The sequence below is a fragment of the Oncorhynchus nerka genome, linkage group LG23 (assembly GCF_034236695.1).
Source record: "Oncorhynchus nerka isolate Pitt River linkage group LG23, Oner_Uvic_2.0, whole genome shotgun sequence".
NCBI classification, from domain to species: domain Eukaryota; kingdom Metazoa; phylum Chordata; class Actinopteri; order Salmoniformes; family Salmonidae; genus Oncorhynchus; species Oncorhynchus nerka.
In genome coordinates this window covers 22,841,235-22,866,519 of record NC_088418.1, presented here as the reverse complement: position 1 = coordinate 22,866,519, position 25,285 = coordinate 22,841,235, and the positions used below count along the sequence as shown (strand labels likewise).

The 25,285-nt window shown below is 42.2% G+C and overlaps 2 protein-coding genes across 2 annotated transcripts in view; both read right to left on the bottom strand.

Annotated features, from left to right (window-relative positions):
- Positions 1–2,214, bottom strand: part of LOC115106505 (transmembrane protein 150A-like) — a 33,889-nt gene extending 31,675 nt beyond the window's left edge. The window contains exons 1-2 of the mRNA XM_029629303.2: positions 2,006–2,214; positions 1,656–1,885 (exon numbers count right to left, since the gene is read on the bottom strand). Coding sequence (XP_029485163.1) covers positions 1,656–1,720 — 65 coding nt within the window. The 5' untranslated portion in view covers positions 1,721–1,885; positions 2,006–2,214. The remainder of the gene's footprint in view (positions 1–1,655; positions 1,886–2,005) is intronic.
- A 4,992-nt stretch (positions 2,215–7,206) lies between these two features.
- LOC115106502 (very long chain fatty acid elongase 6-like) lies at positions 7,207–23,915 on the bottom strand. The gene is made up of 4 exons (XM_029629300.2): positions 23,578–23,915; positions 17,736–17,867; positions 11,074–11,225; positions 7,207–10,257 (listed from the first exon to the last, which is right to left on the bottom strand). The coding sequence occupies exons 1-4, from the start codon at positions 23,667–23,669 to the stop codon at positions 9,821–9,823; spliced, it is 813 nt and encodes a 270-aa protein (XP_029485160.1). The 5' UTR covers positions 23,670–23,915; the 3' UTR covers positions 7,207–9,820.
- Between the last annotated feature and the right edge of the window lie 1,370 nt (positions 23,916–25,285).

Below are 25,285 nucleotides of genomic sequence, written 5' to 3'. Positions count from 1 at the left end.
ATAAATACATGTTCATCGTCAAATGTTCAGCAGGCCAACCATAGCAGAGGAAAAGCTCAGTCCTGCAGTGGATCAGTTCCAGTTTAGTTGAAGAGCGGGTCTGGTGAAGTGTCTTACAGGTAGAGTTCTACTATCTTTGTGATACCAAACTATTGTATAACATCAAGCCTTTCAGCTCCGCTCAATAATGCGATACATAAAGTGAGATGTGGCCTCGAGAGAGAGGCTCTAGATTAGAGCCTCTCTCGACTTCAGGAGCGGACTGGGACCAGAAATCAGTCGTGGCATTTCTGACACACTGGCCCATTTTTTTTTGTTGAGTCCCCCACACAGGCAATTTTTTTCCCCTTGAGGCCTCCATTATTAGCCAAACAATGATCATTTTGCACGCAAAAAATCAGAGTTACATAGGCCCACTGGGATAAAAATGGACCAGCCAATCTGGCATTTGCCCAAAATGCCAGATGGCCAGTCCGCCCTTGGTGTGCTTGACTCATGACTATTCTGAGACTTTCCTGGAACTAATATTATGTTCAGGAGGTCTCTCTTGTAAAAGAGATGTCTAGTCTCAATGAGACTAACCTGGTAAAATAAAGGTTAAATAAGAGGTATGGGTCTCTACTGCTCTGGCCCTCTGGCGGTGCATTCCACTGTAGCAGTGATCACAGCAAGCCCAGGCATCCCCTCCGCCTGAACACCAGTCACACACAGCTGGCGCTAACACGTGGGACGGTACACAGCCTTTTTATTGATTTACCCTCCCTTTCTTTAACCTATTATCCCTTTCCTTACTTACTCTTCCACTCAATCTCCAACTCAGCTGTCCCTCTCACTCTTTTTTGGCCGTCTTCTTGGCTTTTTCATTGCCTTTTCTCACAAACTACATTTGTAATATGCAGGGGGAATAGATTCTCAAGAGGCCTGATAAATCCCCAATGAATATTTCGCAATAACCATCTCTAAAATTACAGCCAAGGGAACAAGATACCATCTGACCACCTCAATCCAACCCACAGACAGATGCCAAAGGGTACATCAACCCATAATAACAGGTCTTCTAGCTCATTTCATCCATACAGGCTGCCTTTATTGCCAGTTGTTTCAATGTAAAGGGTAATTAACACTTTTGTGGCAGGAGTGCAATTAAGACACTAGGTGAATAGAGGGATGGGGAGGCCCAACAGGATTTGCTTGAATTTAGATGTTTGATTCATATCAGTCAGTAAGTAATCCATGGCCATAGAGAGAAATGTTGGCTTTCCATCACCTTATTTTTCAGCTGAACTTAATTTAACTTAAGGCTTCTCGAACTCAACGAAGTTCATACTTTTTCGACACAGTCTTTCAAACAGTCTCAGGTGTAGTTCCATGTTTTTTCTTTGTCTTTACAGACAACTTGACCGAAGATCACTAAGGTTTCAGGCTTGTAGAATTGTAACTGTATCAGAGGTGACAATTTGGTACAATCTGCAGTTATGCACATTGTGGAAGACCTTGGGACAGCATACCCTACCCTCTCTATATACTCACAACACAATAGGGAAATCTGACTGGGGTTCCTCAAGAATACACAATACAATACTTGTCTTGTTGAGATCCGAAGAAGAAAAAAACAGAAGACTTTTACTTGTACTTCTTAGTTAGGTTATACTTACACAACCCATATCCCAGTGATGGTGAGGACAGGAAGGCTGATGGGTATGATCACCCAGATAGACATGTTGATCACTTTGGTCTATGTGGTCCACTAGGTACCTGTACCTCCCGAGGAAAAAAATGGGATAAATCCACTTCTCTCTCCCTCTTCAACTTCAGTGATTGAAGTCCTTCAGGCAGTCCATAACAGGCATGCCTTCCATAGCAAACATCAGGACTGATTAAGAATCTGTAATGAAACACGTGTATTATGGTTATTGCATTATAACGTAATAACATAGACGTATGGATAAAGGTAGCGTACAGTAGGAGGGCAAGGGCAGACGGAGTTTCCATCATAGCTTTGCACCTTTCTAGGAAATCGTTCAAGATCTGTAGCTAGTTCTCCCAAATCCGGAAAAAGATATGTCCCAGAACATTTTCCAGAAGTGTAGATTTCTTCTCTGGGTCGTTTGCTTAACGTGTTTCGAAGCAAATCATATACAATTCCTGTGTTAAAGAGAGACGAGATCAGATTTAATGCTGCTGTTCATTCGTCCGCCTTTTTTTTTTTGCTTCGGGAGATGTGTCTGTCTCTGCTGCGAAAAAGTATGTAAAGAGAGCCAGCTGTTGCACCTAACTCCTCCCACGAAGGAGAGCTTTTTGAAGGAAAAAAAAAGAATAAAATGACAAGACAATACATCCCAGTAGCTTATCAGTGATCTGCGACATATTTTGTTATTTTCTTCTCTATTTCTAAATGTGCTGTACTCTTGTTTTTCCAAATACTGCCTCACTACAATACTACAATAAAGTGTCTCTCTCACATGCAATCTCCACATATGCCATTGTAAAAACAGATGCAGTTACTCAAACCTATCAAAAAAGTGCGATAAGATAAATAAACAAGAGTATGGTGTGTGTGAGACAATCATCATTCTCGGACGTCAGAGAGTGGTACTCTACCTACTTGCTTGTCGTAAAGATGCAAAATGTCCGTTCATCATTCATTAAAAGCTCTGTACATGCTCTTCATAAGTCACTGATATGTGGCTTTGTTTATAAGCACATCTACAGATGACTCGTTGCTGTTGTGAGATGAGGTGAAGTTCTTGGATCGCCACTAGTTCTGAGAATCGTTGCCACAACTGCATTCAAGGCATTTACTTAGTCCGCAGAGCACTACAACAGACCTGCCACCCGAGAATAGCGGTTTATATTGTTTTCTTTTCTATTCATTTTTCTTGAATGAGTTTGGTGCAGTGGTGTTTCTCGGGTAAATAAAATACAGTGTGACTGTGGGGGCTCACGCGGCAGCGGCGGTAACTCACGTGCACGGTGGTTAACTAACACGCTTGATTGAATATGGCCGCGTGGGCACCGCGCTGCATTTAAACACTTTTTTAATTAAAGAAATGAAAGAACAGAAGACAACAGAACACAAAATTCAGAGTAGTCTAGCCATGAAAGAGAGATGACTGAAGAGTCAGAAGAAGGTTAGACATCTTACAGACAGTTTTGTGTATACACTCTTGGGGGGGGGGGGGGACGACAACTGAAGAACCCATTTGGAACCCTCTTTTCTAAGTGTGTAGGCCTAAGACATGTTTTATGCCATTTTTAGTCCATGTGCCCATTGCCTAACTTCAGGGCCACCACAACTACGGGATTCTGTTGGGACATTGGAATGATTTGTACCAGGCCAAATTAATGTCCCAACAGAATCCCTTAGATGCCGTCCTGAAGCTATCCCTTACCCAAACATTAGATCTCGTCGACGTATTACGCTAAAATGACTGGCTGGGCCTACCTCTTTAGCACACGTTCCCATGTCAGAAGGTAGCCAAGGCCCTAAGCCCTAGGGGGCTATCCATAATCGGTGGACAGTTCCAAGCAGTGCACAAGAAGAATGTATTAGGCCTAAATCCCGTTTTCAGATGCTACCCTCTACCTAAATCAAACATGGATGCCAATGCATACTGAACAAAAATATCAACTCAACATGTAACAGTATAAACTTTTACTGACCTACAGTTCATATAAGGAAATCAGTCAATTGAATAAATTCATTGTGCCCTAATCTATGAATTTCAAAAGACTGGGCAGGGGTGCAGCCAGAATGAGTTTTTCCCCACAAAAGGGCTTTATTACAGACAGAAACACTCCTCAGTTTCATCAGCTGTCTGAGTGGCTGGTCTCAGACGATCCCGCAGGTGAAGAAGCCGGATGTGGAGGTCCTGGGCTGGTGTGGTTACACGTGGTCTGCGGTTGTGAGGCTGGTTGGACATGCTGCCAAATTCTCTAAAACAACGTTGGAGGTGGCTTTTGGTAGAGTAATGAACATTAAATTCTCTGGCAACAGCTCGGGTGGACGTTCCTGCAGTCAGCATGCCAACTGCATGCTCCCTCAAAACTTGAGACATCTGTGGCATTGTGTTATGTGACAAAACTGCACATTTTAGTGGCATTTTATTGTCCCCAGCACAAGGTGCACCTGTGTAATGATCATGCTGTTAAATCACCTTCTTGAGATGCCACACCTGTAAAGCGGATGGATTATCTTGGCAAAGGAGAAATGCTCACTAACTGGGATGTAAACAAATTTGTGCACAAAATTGGAGAGTAATACATTTTTTGTGTGTATGGAACATTTCTGGGATCTTTTATTTCAGCTCGTGAAACATGGGACCACTACATGTTGTGTTTACATTTTTGTTCAGTATAGTAAAATTTTAAAAATAGAATAATTATATACATTATTATTGGGATACCAATGTTGCATTCTCACTTTGCGCGCACACCTGTCTGTGGTTGACACCTGTCTTTTGTTATCTAAGGAGACCCACAAAAAGGGTGTATGCGCAGTGCTGCCACAGACAGGAAGTCAATGCCAATTAAATTCATATAGACTCATTTTGATTGAATACTTTTTTGTGCACTGCTTGGTAATGTAGGCCTAAATGATTATGAAAATAAACTTAATTAATTCAATAAATACATGATGAATGTTGATCTAGAGTGTAGGCCTACAATAGAGTATGTCACTCTGACTCTGTGCAGCTATAGGCCTATTACCCTACTTGCTAAACTTATTGTATGGTAAGGATTCTACACAGTTTAAATCCTCCAGAAGCTTCTGTGGACTGAAATGTAATGACTAGAATGGAAAGCTGCTATTGTTTGTACTGAAAGTCATATACAGAATCTCATAATCGCATGATGTATCCACGTAATGTATCTCCTCCCTTTCATATAGTATCCTCCGATTCATCCCAAAGTCCCCTTTTGACCCCCTCCATGGCATAGACCAGACTATTATAATGGAAGACTAATCCCATTGTTTCCACAGGAGGGCAGTAACTACTCAGCTGGACTTTAATCACATCATGAATCCCATCTTCCTGTAAAGAAACTCAAATCCAAGGGTGATGAGGAATTAGACCTTTTGGATTACATGGAAGAAGCCAGAAAGTAACAGACAAAGTGCTGTAGGACATGTCACAGTAAACATAGGCACACAGAAGATCTGGTAGTAGTAAGCTTCCCTGACGTTTTTTGAGAGGAGCAGCCTTTGCAGTTTTGTGCTTTGTGTAGCGTTTTGGGGTGTCACACGAAATGTTGTTAGGTAAGCCATTGTGAGAACTCCTCAGTAAGAAACCACTGGACCGGTCTCGCTCAGGAATTGTATCTGAGTGATGTTCCCTCTGTGTCAGGGATTTGGAACAACTTCATTTGCATTTTCTGTTTTGGTAGCAGCAGATATCAGCAGCTCTGCCAGCTTGGCTACCATCTTGTTCACTCCCAATAGGCTATCATGAGCATTAGAGAAAATAACCCCATACCTACTGTAAAATATGCTGGTGGATCTTTGATGTTATGGGGCTACTTTGCTTCCACTGGTCCTGGGGCCCTTGTTAAGGTCAACTGCATCATGAACTTTACCCAGTACCTTTACATGTTAGCCCAAAACCTTGGCCGCAAGTGTATCTTCCAACAAGACAATAACCCTATTAAAATCCACAAAGAAATGGTTAATTGACCACCAAATCAACATTTTGCAATGGCCATCTGTATCCGGACTTGAAAACCTGTGGTTTGAATTGAAGAGGGCAGTCCAGAAGTGCAGACAAAGGATATCAAGGATCTGGAAAAATGGTCTAAGATCCCTCCCCATGTGTTCTCCAATCTCATAAAACATTTGAGAAAAAGGCTCAGTGCCGTTATCCTCACAAGGTGAGGTGTTGAAAAGTATTGAAAACAGGGGTGCAGTCAATTTAACATATTTTTGAGAGAAAAAAAAGATGACCTGTTAAACAATATCTATTTTTTAGTATAAAATAATGTTTTTGAGAATACAATATACAGGTAACTGTCAAATAAAGGAAACATCCAACATACTGTAGTGTCTTAATAGGACGTTAGGTCACCATGTCGTCGGAAGGAGTGGACCAAAGGGGCGGCAGGGTAGCCTAGTGGTTAGAGCATTGGACTAGTAATCGGAAGGTTACAAGTTCAAATCCCCGAGCTGACAAGGTACAAATCTGTCGTTCTGCCCCTGAACAGGCAGTTAACCCACTGTTCCTAGGCTGTCATTGAAAATAAGAATTTGTTCTTAACTGACTTGCCTAGTAAAATAAAGGTTAAAAAAAAGCACAGCGTGGAAAGTGTTCATGATTATTTAGTTACCAAAAAACCACTTGAACAAAATAACAAGGTGAAAAAACCCGAAAGAGACCAGTTCTGTCAGATAATGACACGAAACAGAAAACAACTACCCACAAAACACAGGTAGGAAAACGGCTGCCTAAGTATGATTCCCAATCAGAGACAACGATAGACAGATGCCTCTGATTGGGAACCACACTCGGCCAAAAACAAAGAAATAGAAAACATAGAAATAAAGAAACTAGAATGCCCACCCTAGTCACACCCTGGCCTAACCAAAATAGAGAATAAAAACCTCTCTATGGCCAGGGCGTGTAACACCATGAGCAAGAACTACTTCAATACACCTTGGCATAGAAGTGTCTGGAACGCTATTGGATGGATGCGACACCATTCTTCCACAAGAAATTCCATCATTTGGTGTTTTGTTGATGGTGGTGGAAAACGCAGTCTGTTGCCATCCCAGAATCTCCCATAAGTGTTCAATTGGGTTGAAATCTGATGACTGAGACACACAAACACACACACTTTAAACCCCCTATGCTCCTTTGTGACCCCTCTTTCAAAGTCACTGAGATCTATTCTTCTAGCCATGGTAGCCAAAATAATGGGCAACTGTGAATTTTTATACATGACCCTAAGCATGATGGGATGTTAATTGTTTAATTAACTCAGGAACCACACCTGTGTGGAAGCACCTGCTTTCAATATACTTTATATCCCTCATTTACTCAAGCGTTTCCTTTTACCTGTAGCTCAGTATTTGTAGAATTCATTTTATACCGTCTTTTTTTGCTCATCTTTCTCAAAGGTGCCAATCCTTTTGGATCTGACTGTACATGTGCATATGCATCTAACAAAGACGCACAGATGTATTTCAGATTTCAGCAAGAATGAAACAAGTAATAAGTCTTTCAAAACAGACATGAATTTATTGTTTTGACATTTAAAATCTGCACATTTAAACATTAAAAGCCCTTAAGACAGTTGTTTTTTGCCCTTTCATATCAGTTACGTACTAGACAGCATACTCACAGGGATGCATAAGCATGTTTTCTTACACTCTGCATCAGCAAAGACAATACACAAACAATAACCCTGCCCACATTTACCTAACAGAGTAGAAATCCGCAGAAGCATCATTTGGCACACGAATCAATGTATTAGAAACTGAGTTTATACCCTGTGTATTATCGTTGTGATATTTTACAACTAAAATGCAACCGTCGGCTTCAAGGTGGAGGGTGGACAACATTTATAATGTCACATCATGATCATAATATCAGCATTATTGACACAACAACAGCCAAGTGAAAGAAATGTACTTTGCAGATTTAGTACGGCCTTAAAAAAATACTCACACTTCTAAACACTGCTAAGCTCATTGGACTAGTCTATAATAATGGTAGTACAGTATGTCCCTGTTCCAGCATCAGGTGTTACAGCAGAGTCATATGATGCGTATTACATAAGGGCAAAGTAACTCCTTCATAAACACAACATTATAATAGGATTAGAAGCACTATTTCAAGGAAATGATTGAAAAAAAATGTCAACTTCACATTCAGCACTATCCCAACATCAACATACGTGAAAATGGTATGTTTCTATGTTTTGTAGTCAAAAAGATGAAGGTAGGTACGTTTTTCCAATGGCATCATCTGGTATGATTTCAACCAATGATGAGTAGGCATTGCCTACTACTTAGTTAAAAATCACACGATGCACACCAGATGATGCATGATGTTGGAGTAGTGCTGGGAATTATAGATATGAAGTTGAACAATTTTGAAATTCCCCTTTAAGACATTTGGCGACTACCAGTTGTGTAAAGGCTAGACTGTCTCACTTTGTGTTGGAAGCTAATAAACCCACAGATAGAGTATGAGATCTATGACACTTGAAGTCACAGCTTGGGTTATGGGGGTTATAAGCAGGGCTTGTGAAGGCAAGTGTTAGGCAAGTGTTAGTAGTTACCATTACCCTTCAAAAGAGTCCCTGTACATTAAGCCATGGTAACTACTCTCAGTGTGATACAAACATACATTAAAGAACATGTGCTCACACCAGTATGGCTCTAGGATTATGGGTAGGAGGGAGATAATACAGTACAGCTCTATAATAAACATAAAGGAAGACACACACAAGCTGCCAAGGGTTAAAAACTCACGAGTGGTTAGGTGTGCTTACAAGACACTACTTTCTGCATCTACTAGATTTCTAGACAACAACTAAAACTATTTCGCTGTCTTGACCTGAGCCCCTATCCAATCTACACCGGTGGTCATATTTAAAATAGGAGGAAAGAAAAAGGAATGTGTCTTTTTGTGTAACGTTATAACCTATCCTGCTATCCTTGGTTTTCATACTGGTATATAAGAATATGGATATTTTCTTCTACCATGTAGTAAAGGAATATCTATCAAATGTGAAAATCAAAAAAGTTGACCTCTTAGACTCAAATAGTTCTTACATGACAATGCAACTCTTATCACACAGACATTATGATAACCTACATGACCTTTCCCTTTAAGAAGCAATGTGGTGCCAGGGGACTTCCCTTTCTTTAATGAACAGCTGTAGAAAGACTAAAAAAAATCAATATAGTGCATTGTTGTGATGTAAAGAAAACTGTTTAAAATACAAAAGTGCAAAACTCAAACTGCACAATTTAAGACAGGCAGAACTTAGTGAGTCACACTATTTCCTGGTACACTTTAAGTACCACCAGAGACTTGATATTTTAAGAAAATAAATACATTCTTAAGATATATTATTTACAATGGACACATTGTTCTGAGTGTCAATCCCTTCAGTGCGCTCATCTCCTCCCACCCATTCCCAGAAAATTCCCTACAACTAAAACAGAAAAATTATCCTTCATTCATGCCTTTTTATCATCACTTCAATATACTTCCTATAAGTTAGTGAGAGAATTCTCAGTGCTGGTCTAAAAAGCACCAGATTTCAAAAGGACTCTTTCTTTCTATATGAATGAACACCTGTGACTGTCAAATTCAATGACCGTGCAGACTGCAAACGCGGTTGTAAACTGCCCTTGGAGACGCCTCAGGCCACATATGGTTGTTTTTCACTGGACTCTGACTGAAGCAGCTAGTCAAAGAGATTGATTAACGAAGCCAAGAAATCAAAATGAAGCGAGTAGTACATTAGTCAAACACAAACTGACCTCTCTCTCTCTCTATCTGTCTACTCCCTTTCTTTCATCCATCGATCATAGTATATTAAACTGTGTTGACCATGCACTGGTTCCCCGGTCCACTCTCAACGACCGTTCTATTGTCATGTAATCCATGGTTCTAGTTCGTTAGATAAGCTACAGCTATACAAAGTCGTGGGTGGGGGGAAAAAAATGGCTTGTCACAATTGCCGTGGACCCAGCAACCATTAAAACCAGTTGTGACTCACATCATGGCACAACGTCGATATTCTTCTCAATTAGGCACACACTCTAATATGACTTGCCCAGTGTGCAACTTGCCTCTGACGAATCCGGCCCCTACTCGGCCTTGGATCCCTTGCCAACCTTGAAAGTGGCGCCCTTGAGGTAGGACTTGTAGAAGAACGAGGCGAACAGGACCAGGTAGCTGAGGTACATGAGCGAGCCCCAGGCGATGTTGGGCATGTAGGAGGGACAGCGCACTTCGTGCATCCAGTGGTAGACCAAGCCTAAGACAGCAAGCCCCATCATCATCTGCATGATCTGGGTGGCCGTGATGACCATGGCGCAGGGTCGCGGCACCCGGTAGCCCGCAGCCCGGGCAGCGTAGTAGGTGTACATGAGGGAGTGGACCAGGTAGTTCATGGTCATGAACCAGCCGCCGCCTGCCACCTGGTCCTTGTAGGAGTACCAGGAGTAGACCAGCACTGTGATGTGGTGGTACCAATGGAGGAAGATGAGGCGCTGCTTACGGAGCACGATGAACACCGTGTCACCTGAGGGAGGGAGGGAGGGAGGAATCACTTAGTTATACTCTGATGTTTGATCACTTTCACTCTCTCTCAAGCACTAGTGACCACACACAGTAGAAGACAAACATTGTGAGGAATGGATATTTGGACCTCACTTCCAAAAATGACCTGGAAAGATGGGATGACTGTTTGTGGTCCTCAAAAAGTACAGTAAAGCACTGCACCTGCACACACACACACACACACACAATATTAGGAAGCATACAACAACATCCTGACACACACCAATACACTCAAACCGCACACCCTGTACAGTCCAAACTATACAGGCTTAATATACTGAACATCGGTCCCATTCTAGAACGCGAGCCTGTCCTTCCTGTCAGTCAGCATCTCTGTCCATTTACCAGCGCTTTTGCATCCCCTGTCTGACTGACAGATAGGCATAAGTGACTAGATTACTGCTCTGGGAGGGGAAATGGCATCACCTTGCAGCCACATAGCCCTTGAGGTAATAGGCCGCTGATCAATGTAAGTGCACTAGAAACTTCCAAGTGCTTCCGGAATCACATAAATAGACAAATTGTTTCAAGTTAGTTTTTTTGTCCTGCACCAGCCTCCTTCTCTCTGATTTGCCCTCTGACATAATTGACCAATTACAACCCCCTCCATCTCTCCCATTCGTGGGCCAGGGTCACAATGAGTATATAGAATTGTCTTGTATAGATCAGCTCGAGGCGAGCTGATTATTCTACACTGCATGACAAAGTATGTCTGTTCCACATGACATATATCTATCTGAAGCATTCAGAACGGGACCCTATTTGGGACATTCCTTACCCAGCTCAGGGGCCTTGCTCAGGACGAAGGCGTAGGCCCAGAACTTGCTGACAGGGGCGCTGTAGAAGCTGGTGTCACACACCGACTGCTTAAAACCACTTTTGTTGAGGACATGGAACATGTACCAACCGGTTCTGACCGCTCCGATGATACTGTGGAATGAAGCACATAGATTTACTAAAGAGATAGTGTCAAGTCCATCACAACTGACTATATGGCACTACAGAGGGTAGTGCGTAAGGCCCAGTACATCACTGGGGCCAAGCTTCCTGCCATCCAGGACCTACAGTTGAAGTTGGAAGTTTACATACACCTTAGCCAATTACATTTAAACTCAAGTTTTTTTACAATTCCTAACATTTAACCCAAGTAACAATTCCCTGTCTTAGGTCAGTTAGGATCACCACTTTATTTTAAGAATGTGAAATGTCAGAATAACAGTAGAGAGAATTATTTATTTCAGCTTTTATTTCTTTCATCACATTCCCAGTGGGTCAGAAGTTTACATACACTAAATTAGTATTCGGTAGCATTGTCTTTAAATTGTTTAACTTGGGTCAAACATTTCGGGGAGCCTTCCACAAGCGTCCCACAATAAGTTGGGTGAATTTTGGCCCATTGCTCCTGACAAAGCTGGTGTAACTGAGTCAGGTTTGTAGGCCTCCTTGCTCGCACACGCTTTTTCAGTTCTGCCCACAAATTTTCTATAGGATTGAGGTCAGGGCTTTGTGATGGCCACTCCAATACCTTGGCTTTGTTGTCCTTAAAGCCATTTTGCCACAACTTTGGAAGTATGCTTGGGGTCATTGTCAATTTGGAAGACCCATTTGCGACCAAGGTTTAACTTCCTGACTGATGTCATGAGATGTTGCTTCAATATATCCACATAATTTCCCTTCCTCATGATGCCATCTATTTTGTGAAGTGCACCAGTCCCTCCTGCAGCAAAGCACCCCCACAACATGATGCTGCCACCACCATGCTTCACGGTTGGGATGGTGTACTTCAGCTTGCAAGCCTCCCCCTTTTCCTCCAAATATAACAATGGTCATTATGGCCAAACAGTTCTATTTTTGTTTCATCAGACCAGAGGACATTTCTCCAAAAAGTACGATCTTTGTCCCCATGTGCAGTTGCAAACCGTAGTCTGGCTTTTTTTATGACGGTTTTGGAGCAGTGGCTTCTTCCTTGCTGAGCGGCCTTTCAGGTTATGTCGATATAGGACTCGTTTTACTGTGGATATTGATACTTTTGTACCTGTTTCCTCCAGCATCTTCACAAGGTCCTTTGCTGTTCTTCTGGGATTGATTTGCACTTTTTGCACCAAAGTACGTTCATCTCTTGGAGACAGAACCCGTCTCCTTCCTGAGCGGTATGATGGATGCGTGGTCCCATGGTGTTTATACTTGCGTACTATTGTTTGTACAGATGAACGTGGTACCTTCAGGCATTTAGAAATTGCTCCCAATGATGAACCAGACTTCTTTTGTTTTCTTTTGATTTTCCCATGATGTCAAGCAAAGAGGCACTGAGTTTGAAGGTAGGCCTTGAAATACATCCACAGGTACACCTCCAGTTGACTCAAATGATGTAAATTATCCTATCAGAAGCTTCTAAAGCCATGACTTAATTTTCTGGAATTTTACAAGCTGTTTAAAGGCACAGACAATTTAGTGTATGTAAACTTCTGACCCACTGGAATTGTATACAGTGAATCATAAGTGAAATAATCTGTCTGTAAACAATTGTTGGAAAAATTACTTGTGTCATTGCACAAAGTAGATGTCCGAACCGACTTGCCAAAACTATAACAAGAAATTTGTGGAGTGGTTGAAAAACGAGTTTTAATGACTCCAACCTAAGTGTATATAAACGTCCGACTTCAACTGTATTTACTAAGCGGTGTCAGATGAAGGCCTTAAAAATGGTTAAAGTCTCCAGTCACCCAAATCATAGACTGTTCTCTCTGCTACCGCACAGCAAGCGGTACCGGAGCGCCAAGTCTAGGTCCAAAAGGCTCCTTATTAACAGCTTCTACCCCCAAGCCATCAGACTGCTGAACAATGAATCAAATGGCTACACAGACTATTTACATGGACTCCCCCCCTCCCCCCCTTAGATTTAACACTGCTGCTACTCGCTATTTATTATCTGTGCATAGTCACTTTACTTACATGTACAAACTACCTCAACTAACATGTATCCCCCACACATTGACTAGGTACCGATACCCCCTGTATATAGCCTCGGTATTGTTACTTTATTGTGTTACTTTTTGTTAAATTTTTTACTTTAGTATATTTAGTAAATACTTTCTTAACACTATTTCTTGAACTGCATTGTTGGTTAAGGGCTAGCATTTCACGGTAAGGTTGTATTCGTTGTATACCTGTTGTATTCGGCGCATGGGATAAAATAAAAGTGTATTTGATTTGCTCAGTCTAACTATAGGGAATTCACAGTTGTATTCAAGTAATTGGTATAGGAAAAAACTTCAACACAAGTATAATGCCCATGGTCGATCAGAGTTGACTATAAGTAAGTATTTTTATACACGAATTCAGCTCATATTTCTATCTTGCTGCTATACGATACACCTGAACTGTCAGCTTTGTGGTTGTCATAACGTAATGAAAAATACATCACTCAACTATATTTTATACTGTCAGCTTTGCGGTGCCATGATGCAAAGTGATATAGCTCTCAACTATACGAACGGTCACTGTTGCGGTTGCCATGGCGCTCGAAATCTGAAACCAAGACAAACGAGATAAGACATATCAGTGGGTCACATCTCCAGCTGGATGTCCCCAGAATAAGAAATACACAATAAAGTAAGTAGGTAAGCAGACAATATACAGGAAATATTTAAAAAGTCAGTTCCAATACCATATTTACAGTACTGTGCAAGGATACTGCAGTGATGGAGGTAGATATGTATAGGGGTAAGGTGACTAGGCAACAGGATATAAGATAAACAGAGTAGCAGCAGCTTGCATGTGAGAGGGTGTGTGAGAGGGTGTGTGCGGATGTGTAGAGTCAGTATAAATGTATGTGCATATTATGTGTGAGTGAGAAAATGATGACGTGAGTGTTTGTGTGTGTGTTGGAGTGACAGTGTGTGTGAGTGTGTGGGGCCCTGTGAGTGTGTGGGGCCCTGTGAGTGTGTGGGGCCCTGTGAGTGTGTGGGGCCCTGTGAGTGTGTGGGGCCCTGTGAGGGTGTAGGGCCCTGTGAGGGTGTAGGGCCCTGTGAGGGTGTAGGGCCCTGTGAGGGTGTAGGGCCCTGTGAGGGTGTAGGGCCCTGTGAGTGTGTAGGGCCCTGTGAGGGTGTAGGGGTGAGTGGGGCCCTGTGAGGGTGTAGGGCCCTGTGAGTGAGTGGGGCCCTGTGAGTGTGTAGGGCCCTGTGAGGGTGTAGGGCCCTGTGAGTGTGTAGGGCCCTGTGAGTGTGTAGGGCCCTGTGAGTGTGTAGGGCCCTGTGAGTGTGTAGGGCCCTGTGAGTGTGTAGGGCCCTGTGAGTGTGTAGGGCCCTGTGAGGGTGTAGGGCCCTGTGAGTGAGTGGGGCCCTGTGAGGGTGTAGGGCCCTGTGAGTGAGTGGGGCCCTGTGAGGGTGTAGGGCCCTGTGAGTGTGTAGGGCCCTGTGAGTGTGTAGGGCCCTGTGAGGGTGTAGGGCCCTGTGAGGGTGTAGGGCCCTGTGAGTGTGCATAGAGACAGTGTAAATACTGAAATAAAAGGTCAATAAAGATACAAGGTAAACTCGGTATTGCTTGGGGATAGAAGCTGTTCAAGAGTGTGTTGGTACCTGTCGGTGTCAGTTGGTGTCAGACGTGGTAATTAATTACCTATAACTATCTTATCTATGGTAACTACCTATCTATACATTATCTATGGTAACTAACACCAACATCATCATTGGTAACTATCTATCAATACAGTATCAATGGTAACTACCTAATACCAACATCATCATTGGTAACTACCTATCTATACATTATCTATGGTAACTACCTAACACCATCATCATCATTGGTAACTACCTATCAATACATTATCTATGGTAACTACCACCAACATCATCGGTAACTATCTATCAATACAGTATCAATGGTAACTACCTAATACCAACATCATCATTGGTAACTACCTATCTATACATTACCTATGGTAACTACCTAACACCATCATCATCATTGGTAACTACCTATCAATACATTATCTATGGTAACTACCACCAACATCATCGGTAACTACCTATCAATACATTATCAATGGTAACTACCTAATACCAACATCATCATTGGTAGCTACCTATCTATTACAGGCCAGTGGCCTACTTTTAAAAACCCCATGTGGTAGAACGTTGCAGTGGTGGTGCAGTAATGAATATATGAAGTGTTTCATATGCCGAGGACACGTTATCCTGTCCAGCCAGCAGCAGTGGGATTGAGTGGGCAGGTTAAACCCACGGCTCTGTGATTAGGATTAACAGCTGGCTCAGCAGAGGGCACGGATGATGATGATGATGCACCTCTGTGGCACACCAAAACGGTGACACACCAAAACAGCCCTGACTCCTTAACTCACAGACAACATTTTGACAGTTTTAGAAACTTTAGAGTGTTTTCTATCCTAATCTGTCAATTATATGCATATTCTAGCATCTGGTCGTGAGAAATAGGCCGTTTACTTTGGGAACGTTATTTTTCCAAACGTAAAAATAGTGCCCCCTAGCTTCAGGAGGTTAACCAACAGTGCAGTTAAAAGAAGAGTTTAAAAAATATTTCCCAAGTAGACTAATATAAAAAGTAATAATTAAAAGTAACACAATAAGAATAACAATAACGAGGCTATATACAGGGGGCACCGGTACCAAGTCAGTGTGCGGGGGTACAGGGTAGTTGATGTCATTTGTAGGTAGGGGTGAAGTGACTATGCATAGTTACTTTAACTGTACCTACATGTACATATTACCTATATTACCTTGACTAACCGGTGCCCTCGCACATTGACTCTGAACCGGTACCCCCTGTATATGCTCCACCGGTGCCCCCTGTATATAGCCTCCACATTGACTCATACCCCATGTATATAGCCTCCACATTGACTCTGAACACATTGACTCGGTACCCCCTGTATGTAGCCTCGCTATTGTTATTTTACTGCTGCTGTTTAACTATTTTATTTTCATTTTTTTTCTTAACTTTTACTTAACTTGTTGAAGCATTGTTGGTTAAGGGCTTGTAAGTAGGGATGCACAATATATCGGTGAACATATCGAAATCGGACGATATTAGCTAAAAATGCCAACATCGGTATCGGCCCGATGTTTAGTTTAACGCCGATGTTAAAAACCAATGTCAAAGCTACAGTAACGCCACGTTAAATGTTGCACTACACGTGCAACACAGCATTCCTAACCTAGCCCACAATGTCTGCTGTGTGGATCGAGTAGTCAACAAGTTGAGCAGTCATTTGAAAGAGTAAGGAAATTTCAGCAAGACAACTCAAAGGCGAAATCCATTAAAGCCAACATAATGGAATTCATTGCCCTTGACAATCAACCGTCCTCTGTCGTGGGCGATGGCGGCTTTCACCGACTGGTCGAGCACCGGTACACACTACCAAGTTCGCTATTTTTCAGATTTTGCCCTACCGGAGTTACACTGTTGGGCGTCACTGCTATTAGTTTCACGACATAGATACTATGGAATGTAGTTTAGGTCTTTGCGTGTCAAAAAAGATACAGTAGCACTGTCAAAGCTGTACGAAAAAAAGTATTTTTGCCAGTCCTGTCTGGTCCAGCGACGGTGGGTTTGTGCCCATAGGCGACGTTGTTGCCTGTGATGTCTGGTGAGGACCTGCCTACAACAAGCCTACAAGCCCTCAATCCTGCCTCTCTCAGCCTATTGTGGACAGTCTGAGCACTGATGGAGGGATTGTGCGTTCCTGGTGTAACTCGGGCAGTTGTTTTCCATCCTGTACCTGTCCCGCAGGTGTGATGTTCGGATGTACCGATCCTGTGCAGGTGTTGTTACTCGTGGTCTGCCATTGCGAGGATGATCCGCTGTCCGTCCTGTCTCCCTGTAGCGCTGTCTTAGGTGTCTCACAGTACGGACATTGCAATTTATTGCCCTGGCCACATCTGCAGTCCTCATGCCTCCTTGCAGCATGCCTAAGGCACGTTCACGCAGATGAGCAGGCACCCTGGGAATCTTTCTTTTGGGGTTTTTCAGAGTCAGTAGAAAGGCCTCTTTAGTGTCCTAAATTTTCATAACTGTGACCTTAATTGCCTACCGCCTGTAATCTGTTAGTGTTTTAACGACCGTTCCACAGGTGCATGTTCCTTAATTGTTTATGGTTCATTGAACAAGCATGGGAAACAGTGTTTAAACCCTTTACAATGAAGATCTGTGAAGATATTTGGATTTTTACTAATTATCTTTGAAAGACAGGGTCCTGAAAAATGGAGTATATATACAAACATTTTTGTGGACAACATTTCCCTTGCTGAGGTTAGCAAGGATGAGGGAGGATAACGAGGCTAACCACCACCAACGTTCAGAAAGAGCTTTAATCACAATGATTGGTTGATTGATTGGTTTGATGATGCCTAAAAAAACACATAAAGTGATATACTGAAACACAGTGGTCAGTGTGTCACTCACCTGAAGATGGCCAGACTGAGTGACCAGAGGACGAGGGGTCGACGCAGGTTTAGCTTGGGCCTCTCTCTCATGAAGTGTTGGCCCCCGAAGATGATCGCAGCATACAGCCCACAGAACATAAAGGACTTGCTCCTATTAAGGAGAAAATATTAAAAACATGTCACCGAACCAGTTCACAAGTGATTACTGTAACTACCAGTGTCCTAGGTCATGATTTAGATGAGAGCAGGGTGGAAATGCAAACAAGCATTAATCTAGTTTAAACGCCAACAATGCATGTATGTGATCAATGATCATTGTGAATGGATGAGTCAGTCTTTAGCAGACTTTGGGGATTGGCACTGCAGGTGACATTTCTAGTTCCTTTTGCCTGGTGGCAGTACGCTGAATGTACACAGCAAGACACGAGGCGAGCTAAGTTAAACTCAATCATCGACAGTTGAAGTCTGAAATTTACATAAACTGAGTTTAAATGTATTTGGCTAAGGTGTTTCACAATTCCTGACATTCAATCCGAGTAAAAATTCCCTGTTTTAGGTCAGTTGGGATCACCACTTTATTTTAAGAATGTGAAATGTCAGAATAATAGTAGAGAGAATGATTTATTTCAGCTTTTATTTCTTTCATTACATTCCCAGTGGGTCAGAAGTTTACATACACTCAATTAGTATTTGGTAGCATTGCCTTTAAATGGTTTAACTTTGCCTCCCGGGTTAGGTTATGTCAATATGGGACTCGTTTTACTGTGGATATAGATACATTTTTACCTGTTTCCTCCAGCATCTTCACAAGGCCCTTTGCTGTTGTTCTGGGATTAATTTGCACTTTTCGCATCAAAGTACGTTAATCTCTAGGAGACAGAACGCGTCTCCTTCCTGAACAGCTGCGTGGTCCCATGGTGTTGATACTTGCATACTTTTGTTTGTACAGATGAACGTGGTACCTTCAGGCGTTTGGGAATTGCTCCCAATGATAAACAAAAACAAATTCTGAGGTCTTGGCTGATTTCTTTTGATTTTCCTATGATGTCAAGCAAAGAGACACTGAGTTTGAAGGTAGGCCTTGAAAAACATCCACAGGTACACCTCCAATTGACTCAAATTATGTCAATTAGCCTATCAGAAGCTTCTATAGCCATGACATCATTTTCTGGAATTTTCCAAGCTGTTTAAAGGCCCAGTCAACTTAGTGTATGTAAACTTCTGACCCACTGGACATGTGATACAGTGAATTATAAGTGAAATAATCTCTCTGCAAACAATGGTTGGAAAAATTACTTGTGTCATGCACAAAGTAGATGTCCTCAAGAAATGTGTGGAGTGGTTGAAAATCAACTTTTAATGACTCCAACCTAAGTGTATGTAAACTTCCGACTTCAACTGTATTTAAATTCATACTATTCAAAAAGATTACAGAGATCAACAGAGATCAGGATTGGGCTGGTCCACTGGGCACATGGCAGTGACATGGCCTGTAGACCACTCCAACTTCTGTCCATCCATGCTAAGGCTCTATTTTACAGTCCCCATCCCCATTCGTAGTCATGGAGCCGAGGACTAACCGAGCTGAGATGTTGACATACTGACCAGAACTTCTACTACTGAAGCCCGTGGGTAATGAGGCAATTAGATTGAGTAAACATCACTCTGGTCTAAAATCAACTGTGAGGCTATGTGAAAACAGCTGGGAGTGGGTTGCAGTAATACTAGACAGATCACTGACTGGACAATTGTTTTTACCAAAAAGTTAAATTGAGGTCGAAAAGGGCTGAATACTAAAAAGCGATGATGTGTGTACTGCAGAGGGGGTTTACTTTGAGGACAGACCAGATGACCAATCCAGATTGACAGAGCATATTAGACTGGGAAGATGTTGTTGTTTCACCCAGTTTAGTAGGGCTATATACATCGCTAAATACAGTAGGGCTTCAGTGGTCATTCTCTGTCTGTCCCAAAGGGAGGATGAGACTGTCATTAGACTGATGAAGGATTCTATAGGGAAGCATTAAGAGCAATAACACCACTGTGTCTATGCATTACAGCGAGGGAATGTGTGATGGCCAATACCGAGGGAGAGAGAGATAATGAAGCGACAAGAAGCAGTCATTGTATCCTTTTGAGGTGAAGGACTCAGGACAAATACAATGTGTGTGGGCCACCATCTTTTACTCCTCGAAAGAGAGAAAGGGAGGGGTCATGTGGGAGCAAATGTTCCCAGAAAGCAGAAGTCTAGCCCATTAATTACAGTCGTAGGCCTGGATGTCACATGCAATCACAGCATTGGTTTCCCTGTGCTGCACTAGTTGTGGTTTTAAGCTTCTCCGGCTCCTCCCCATTTGATGCTTTGCTGTAGCCTACACACATCAGCTCGATCTGAGGAATGCATGGGCAGGGTGAAACAGGGTGAATTTACTTGGCCAGCACTGCACATTTACAGGGGCGTATTCACTACGGGAAACGGTTTACCGTTTAAGAATGAAACGGAAGCAGACAGAGCAAAACAAGAGTTCCTATTGGACAAATTCAGATAGGTACTTCCTCATTTCGTTCTGTTTTAGAGTTTTGCAGCAGCAAAACGTTTCTTGAATACACCCCTGGATTTTTACAATACACATTTGACAGCTTGCTTGCGACTGAAACTGAAACACAACACTGTCTCTCAGTCAGAAAATGCAAACAAGGAGCCAGAGTAAGTCTGTGCAAGAATGCGGTCTTACTAGGTCTCTAAGTTTCCTTAGTGATATGTTAACCACAGACAAAAATGACTCCCTTTTTCCACACACATTTTCATTGGACACAAAGAGACCTATACTAATTTGATGGGGAGAAGTGACATGCCTTTGGGTTATATTAAACATAAATATGATATTAAAACAGTTACAAAATGTAGGCCTATTGATATCCTATAATGTATTTACACCTATGTATTTAACAGTAATCATCACATTTGATATTTAGTAATCATTCATTGCATGTGACTGCATGTACATGTTACACAAACTGAAGTGAACAGCAGTATGACAGGCTATACATTGAGTTTCCCGTCATATTGTAGTAACGATGGCCGCGTTCCTATGCTTAGACTTTGCTGACGCCTGACAGATCTAACAACGCCCAGATAGTTACTCGAAAGTACCAGCTGACCACATGATATGTTATAGCAATTTCTCAGTTGATGACACAGTCGATGACGTGGCCAGAACCATAGGTTGTTGCGTCACCTTGCCTTTCGCCGTGGAACTCGCCCATTGGTCGTGTTCCCCTGCTCAGACATTGCATTCATCAACCAATGGTTACGTGCCATGTCATCGACTGTGCTTTCGGGCACCAGATTGCGATAACATATGACGTGGTTATCTGATACCTATCCAGGCGTTGTAAGATCTGGCATGTGTTAGCCATGCCGAGTCCCCGACAACTGGTTGTTATGTTTTTCAGGGGAAATGAAAAGACAGCTAGTAAAGAGACTTCTGCTTTTGGACGTTAACAAGGCGACACTCCCATCTTAACTCCTCCTCCACATTTACTGGATTGGTTGAACAGTGCAGAAGAGAACCTTCTTCTCATCAAGACCAGTATGTAGGGGGGGGGGGTCTAGCTTATTTTCCGCCTGCTACGTTAGGTTAGGCATGCATCAGCAACACCTGGGCAGAGGAAAGCGTCCAATGTACTGTAAGCGTTGAAAGGGATGGCTTCCGCATCATGCGATGGATCGAAGGTTGTTTTAACGTTCATAAAACATAGCCGGTTATCAACACACCCAAACCACACATGAAAACTGAAGGTAAGTTCAGACGGTCGCATCCTCAATGACATCTGAAAATGGGCGGGAGAACAATAATAAGTATATCAATTTACAGTAGCAGGGCCATCTGGCAATTCTGGCAAATGCCAGGTGGGCTGGACCATTTTCTCGTTGGGTGGGCTGGTCGAAATTGACACACACACACAAAAAATATATACACTACCGTTCAAAAGTCTGAGGTCACTTAGAAATGTCCTTGTTTTTGAAAGAAAAGCACATTTTTGGTCCATTAAAATAACTGATCAGAAATACAGTGTAGACATTGTTAATGTTGTAAATGACTATTGTAGCTGGAAATGACAGATTTGTCATGGAAATCTACATAGGCCCATTATCAGCAACCATCACTCCTGTGTTCCAATGGCGAATTGTGTTAGCTAATCCAAGTTTATCATTTTAAAAGGCTAATTGATCATTAGAAAAGCCTTTTGCAATTATGTTAGCACAGCTGAAAACTGTTGTTCTAATTAAAGAAGTAATCAAACTGGCCTTCTTTAGACTAGTTGAGTATCTGGAGCATCAGCATTTGTGGGTTCAATTACAGGCTCAAAATGGCCAGAAACAAAGAACGTGTTGTTTTATCTTCTGACTCCACACCTCTTCACTCATTTGACGTCCCAAACATTTGAGTATCGGCATCAGCATTTGTGGGTTCAATTACAGGCTCAAAATGGCCAGAAACAAAGAACTATCTTCTGAAGTGACCCCAAACATTTGAACGGTAGTGTACATATATTATACTTTTTTGGGGCATGGCCTGCAGCCCATGTTATTTTTAAAAGATTGAGCAATTTCTCTATTATATTCATCTATAATGAGCCTTTGGCTGATCAGTGGGCAACGGCCTGCACCCATAACCAGATGGGCCAGCCCGTTTTTCTGACAGGCTGAGCTGAGTTCACTCAAACTCATATTCAAAGTCAAATGTGACACCAGCAAAGAGAACTGTTCCAACGCATCAGTTAGATAGCCAAGCTCATGGATTGTAAAACAACAAATGGAAACAGTGCCTATAAAGTAGAAAGAGCACATTCTACAATTTCCAGCTTCCTTTTTTGGGGTGGCTAAAACCATGATTTGGTCAAACAATTATCCTCATGATTCCTGTAATGAAAGTGTCTGCCCTGCCCCTGTGCCTGTTTCACTGGGGCCTGCTGCTGTAATGAGCTAGCCACTATCCTCTTTCCTGTGCGCTAGAGAGAAAAATGTGTTCTGATCGTATAACATTTCAAAACGCAATTGTGGGGGAAAACACAGCTTCGGATGCTTCGTCCCCTTGTCCCTGTCAAAGAGAGGAGGGCTTCAGCTTTCTGTAGGTATCAATGTGATTTCTAATGGATGAATACATGGCTATTAGCAGTTGGTATCATATTAATCTAGTTCATGTGTTTTGAGTTTCCATTTCCTCAGGTGTTGAACCCCAAATGAATTAGCCAATGATATTAGTTAGTGCACATAAAGATGTATGTAATTCATCTCTATTGACCACAAACAAATCTGGAAATTACTCAACGCTGTACTGCACCGCCAATGTTATGTGTTAGCATTACTACATGTGTCTAAGTAGGGTTTGTAGGGTCAGAGTGTAGTAGAGTGTATTTGTCCTGATGGGTTGTGTGTGCATGGTTGGTGGTACACCCAGTGATGTGGTCTAGTAAAATGCCAGGGTCGAATTCTTGTCCCAGTCTCCCCCTGTACAGTATCCTCAAAGATACTTATATCTGTAGTAGCCTTATGTATACATTATTGACTAAACGTTACTTTGTAGCATAATCAAAACCCACACAACACATTGTATGCACTCTTCCGTAGCCTATGAATGGAAAAAGTAAGCGACAGTTAGGAATCAAATTGGCGAATGTGGGCAATAGAAAAATGTGCCTGCATGGCGTGTAGGCTAAATAATGACATTGTGTGTGGATGAGAGCTCAGACAACATTGGCGGCGACGGGGGGAGAATTCGCCGGCTTTAGACCACGTAGGCTAGGCTACTCTTTATCCAGATGTGTTTGGTTGAATTGGTAGTCAGTCTACTTACCAGTTTTCTTGCATCCATTCGAGAGCCCCCTTTTCATCGAATTTTCTTTCGAAATCGTATTCTGCAAGTGGGATGTTCTCTGTCTCGTTCATTTTCGTAACAATGTCAGTTTCTTCCCGTTAAAACTACTCGTCTATGTTTTCACCCTTTTAACATTTATCAAACTGCTTAAAAAGCCCACAATTAATTTAACAAACCAACAGATTGCAACTGAATTCTCTCAGTTTCAGATGTACTTCCCGACTGTCACTCACGCACGGTGGCCGAGCGCGAGCACGTCCCAGTGACTGTATGGCCTTGTTATAATGTCTATGTGTATGGCACGTCGCCTCTGTCTCACGGACTGAAACGGAAAGTGATGGAAGGAGAGAAGGCGGAGCTTGAATCAGACGTCTAGTCGTGCTCTCATGGTGCTCTCGACTGGATGGTCAATCAATAACTAGGATTTGCCTCATGATTGAAACATAGGCAAATTGTTCACATGTTTCATTCAGTTTGACTGATTCACACACAACGACATACCTGTCTGAAAGTAGGCTACCCTATGCCAAACATATTGAGTCCCCTCTAGGGATGCGTTGGCCAGGCAGACAGGGAATAGTTATATTATCAGTTATGCACTATTAATAAACATTGAATGAACTGTCAAGAACTGCATACACTTGGCAACTACTGTCAAAGGTAGTCGTATAGAAATTACACTGCCTACTAATTGCCCACAGAGACCAATGCATTAATTACAATGGTGACTTATCAGCAGCACCTGCAGGGTTTGTGTAATCATACTATGTCCTGCATATCCCAATTTGCATTTAGTCCTTGATTTGAGTAAAATGGTGCATAGGGATTACTGAATAATTATTACAAAATCAATATGCCCAGGCCTGTCATTTTATCACTGCATAATATAACAGAAATACACATTCAAATGTGGGGACGTTTGCCATGCCATCTGTTGATAGTTTGCACCTATGCACCAAGTTGAAATTCTGTTGCATTTCAAAAGTGCATGTACAATTCTGTTCACACCTAATCAAAGACAAATAAACCATTGAATACAATGGTGTCTTATCAGCAGCACCTGCAAGGTTTGTGTAGTCAAACTATGTCCCACATATTCCAATCTGTATGTACTCCCTGATTTGAGTAAAAGGGTGCTGAGTCATTTTTAAATATGAGTAAGAAAAATAAAATCAGCATAGGGATCAGGGGCAGATTGGCCATCTGGCAATTCTGGCAAATGCCAGATGGGCCGGAAATATTTTTGGGGGGAGTGGGCTGGTTGAAATTGACACACCCAAAAATATTTTGGCCCGGTCATTTTTAAAAAATATACTAATCTACGTATAAAGAGCCTTTGGCTGATCAGTGGGCAATGACTGTCCCTGCTACAAAGATGGACCATCCCGGTTTTCAAACTCACATTCAAAGTCAAACGCGGCATTAGCAAAGAGACCTGCTCCGACTCCACAGGAGGATTGTGGCACCTTAAAACTTTTAGGGCTAGGCGTCCTGCTAGCGGGACAACTTCCGGGGGAAGCTGGAGGGCGCGCATTTCAAATAAATAATCATAACAATTATGGATATTAGACATGTAGGTACATATAAGTGTCTAATATCGGATGAAAGCTTAAATTCTTGTTAAACTAACTGCTCTGTCCGATTTACAGTAGCTATTACAGAAAAAAACATGACATGCGATTGTTTG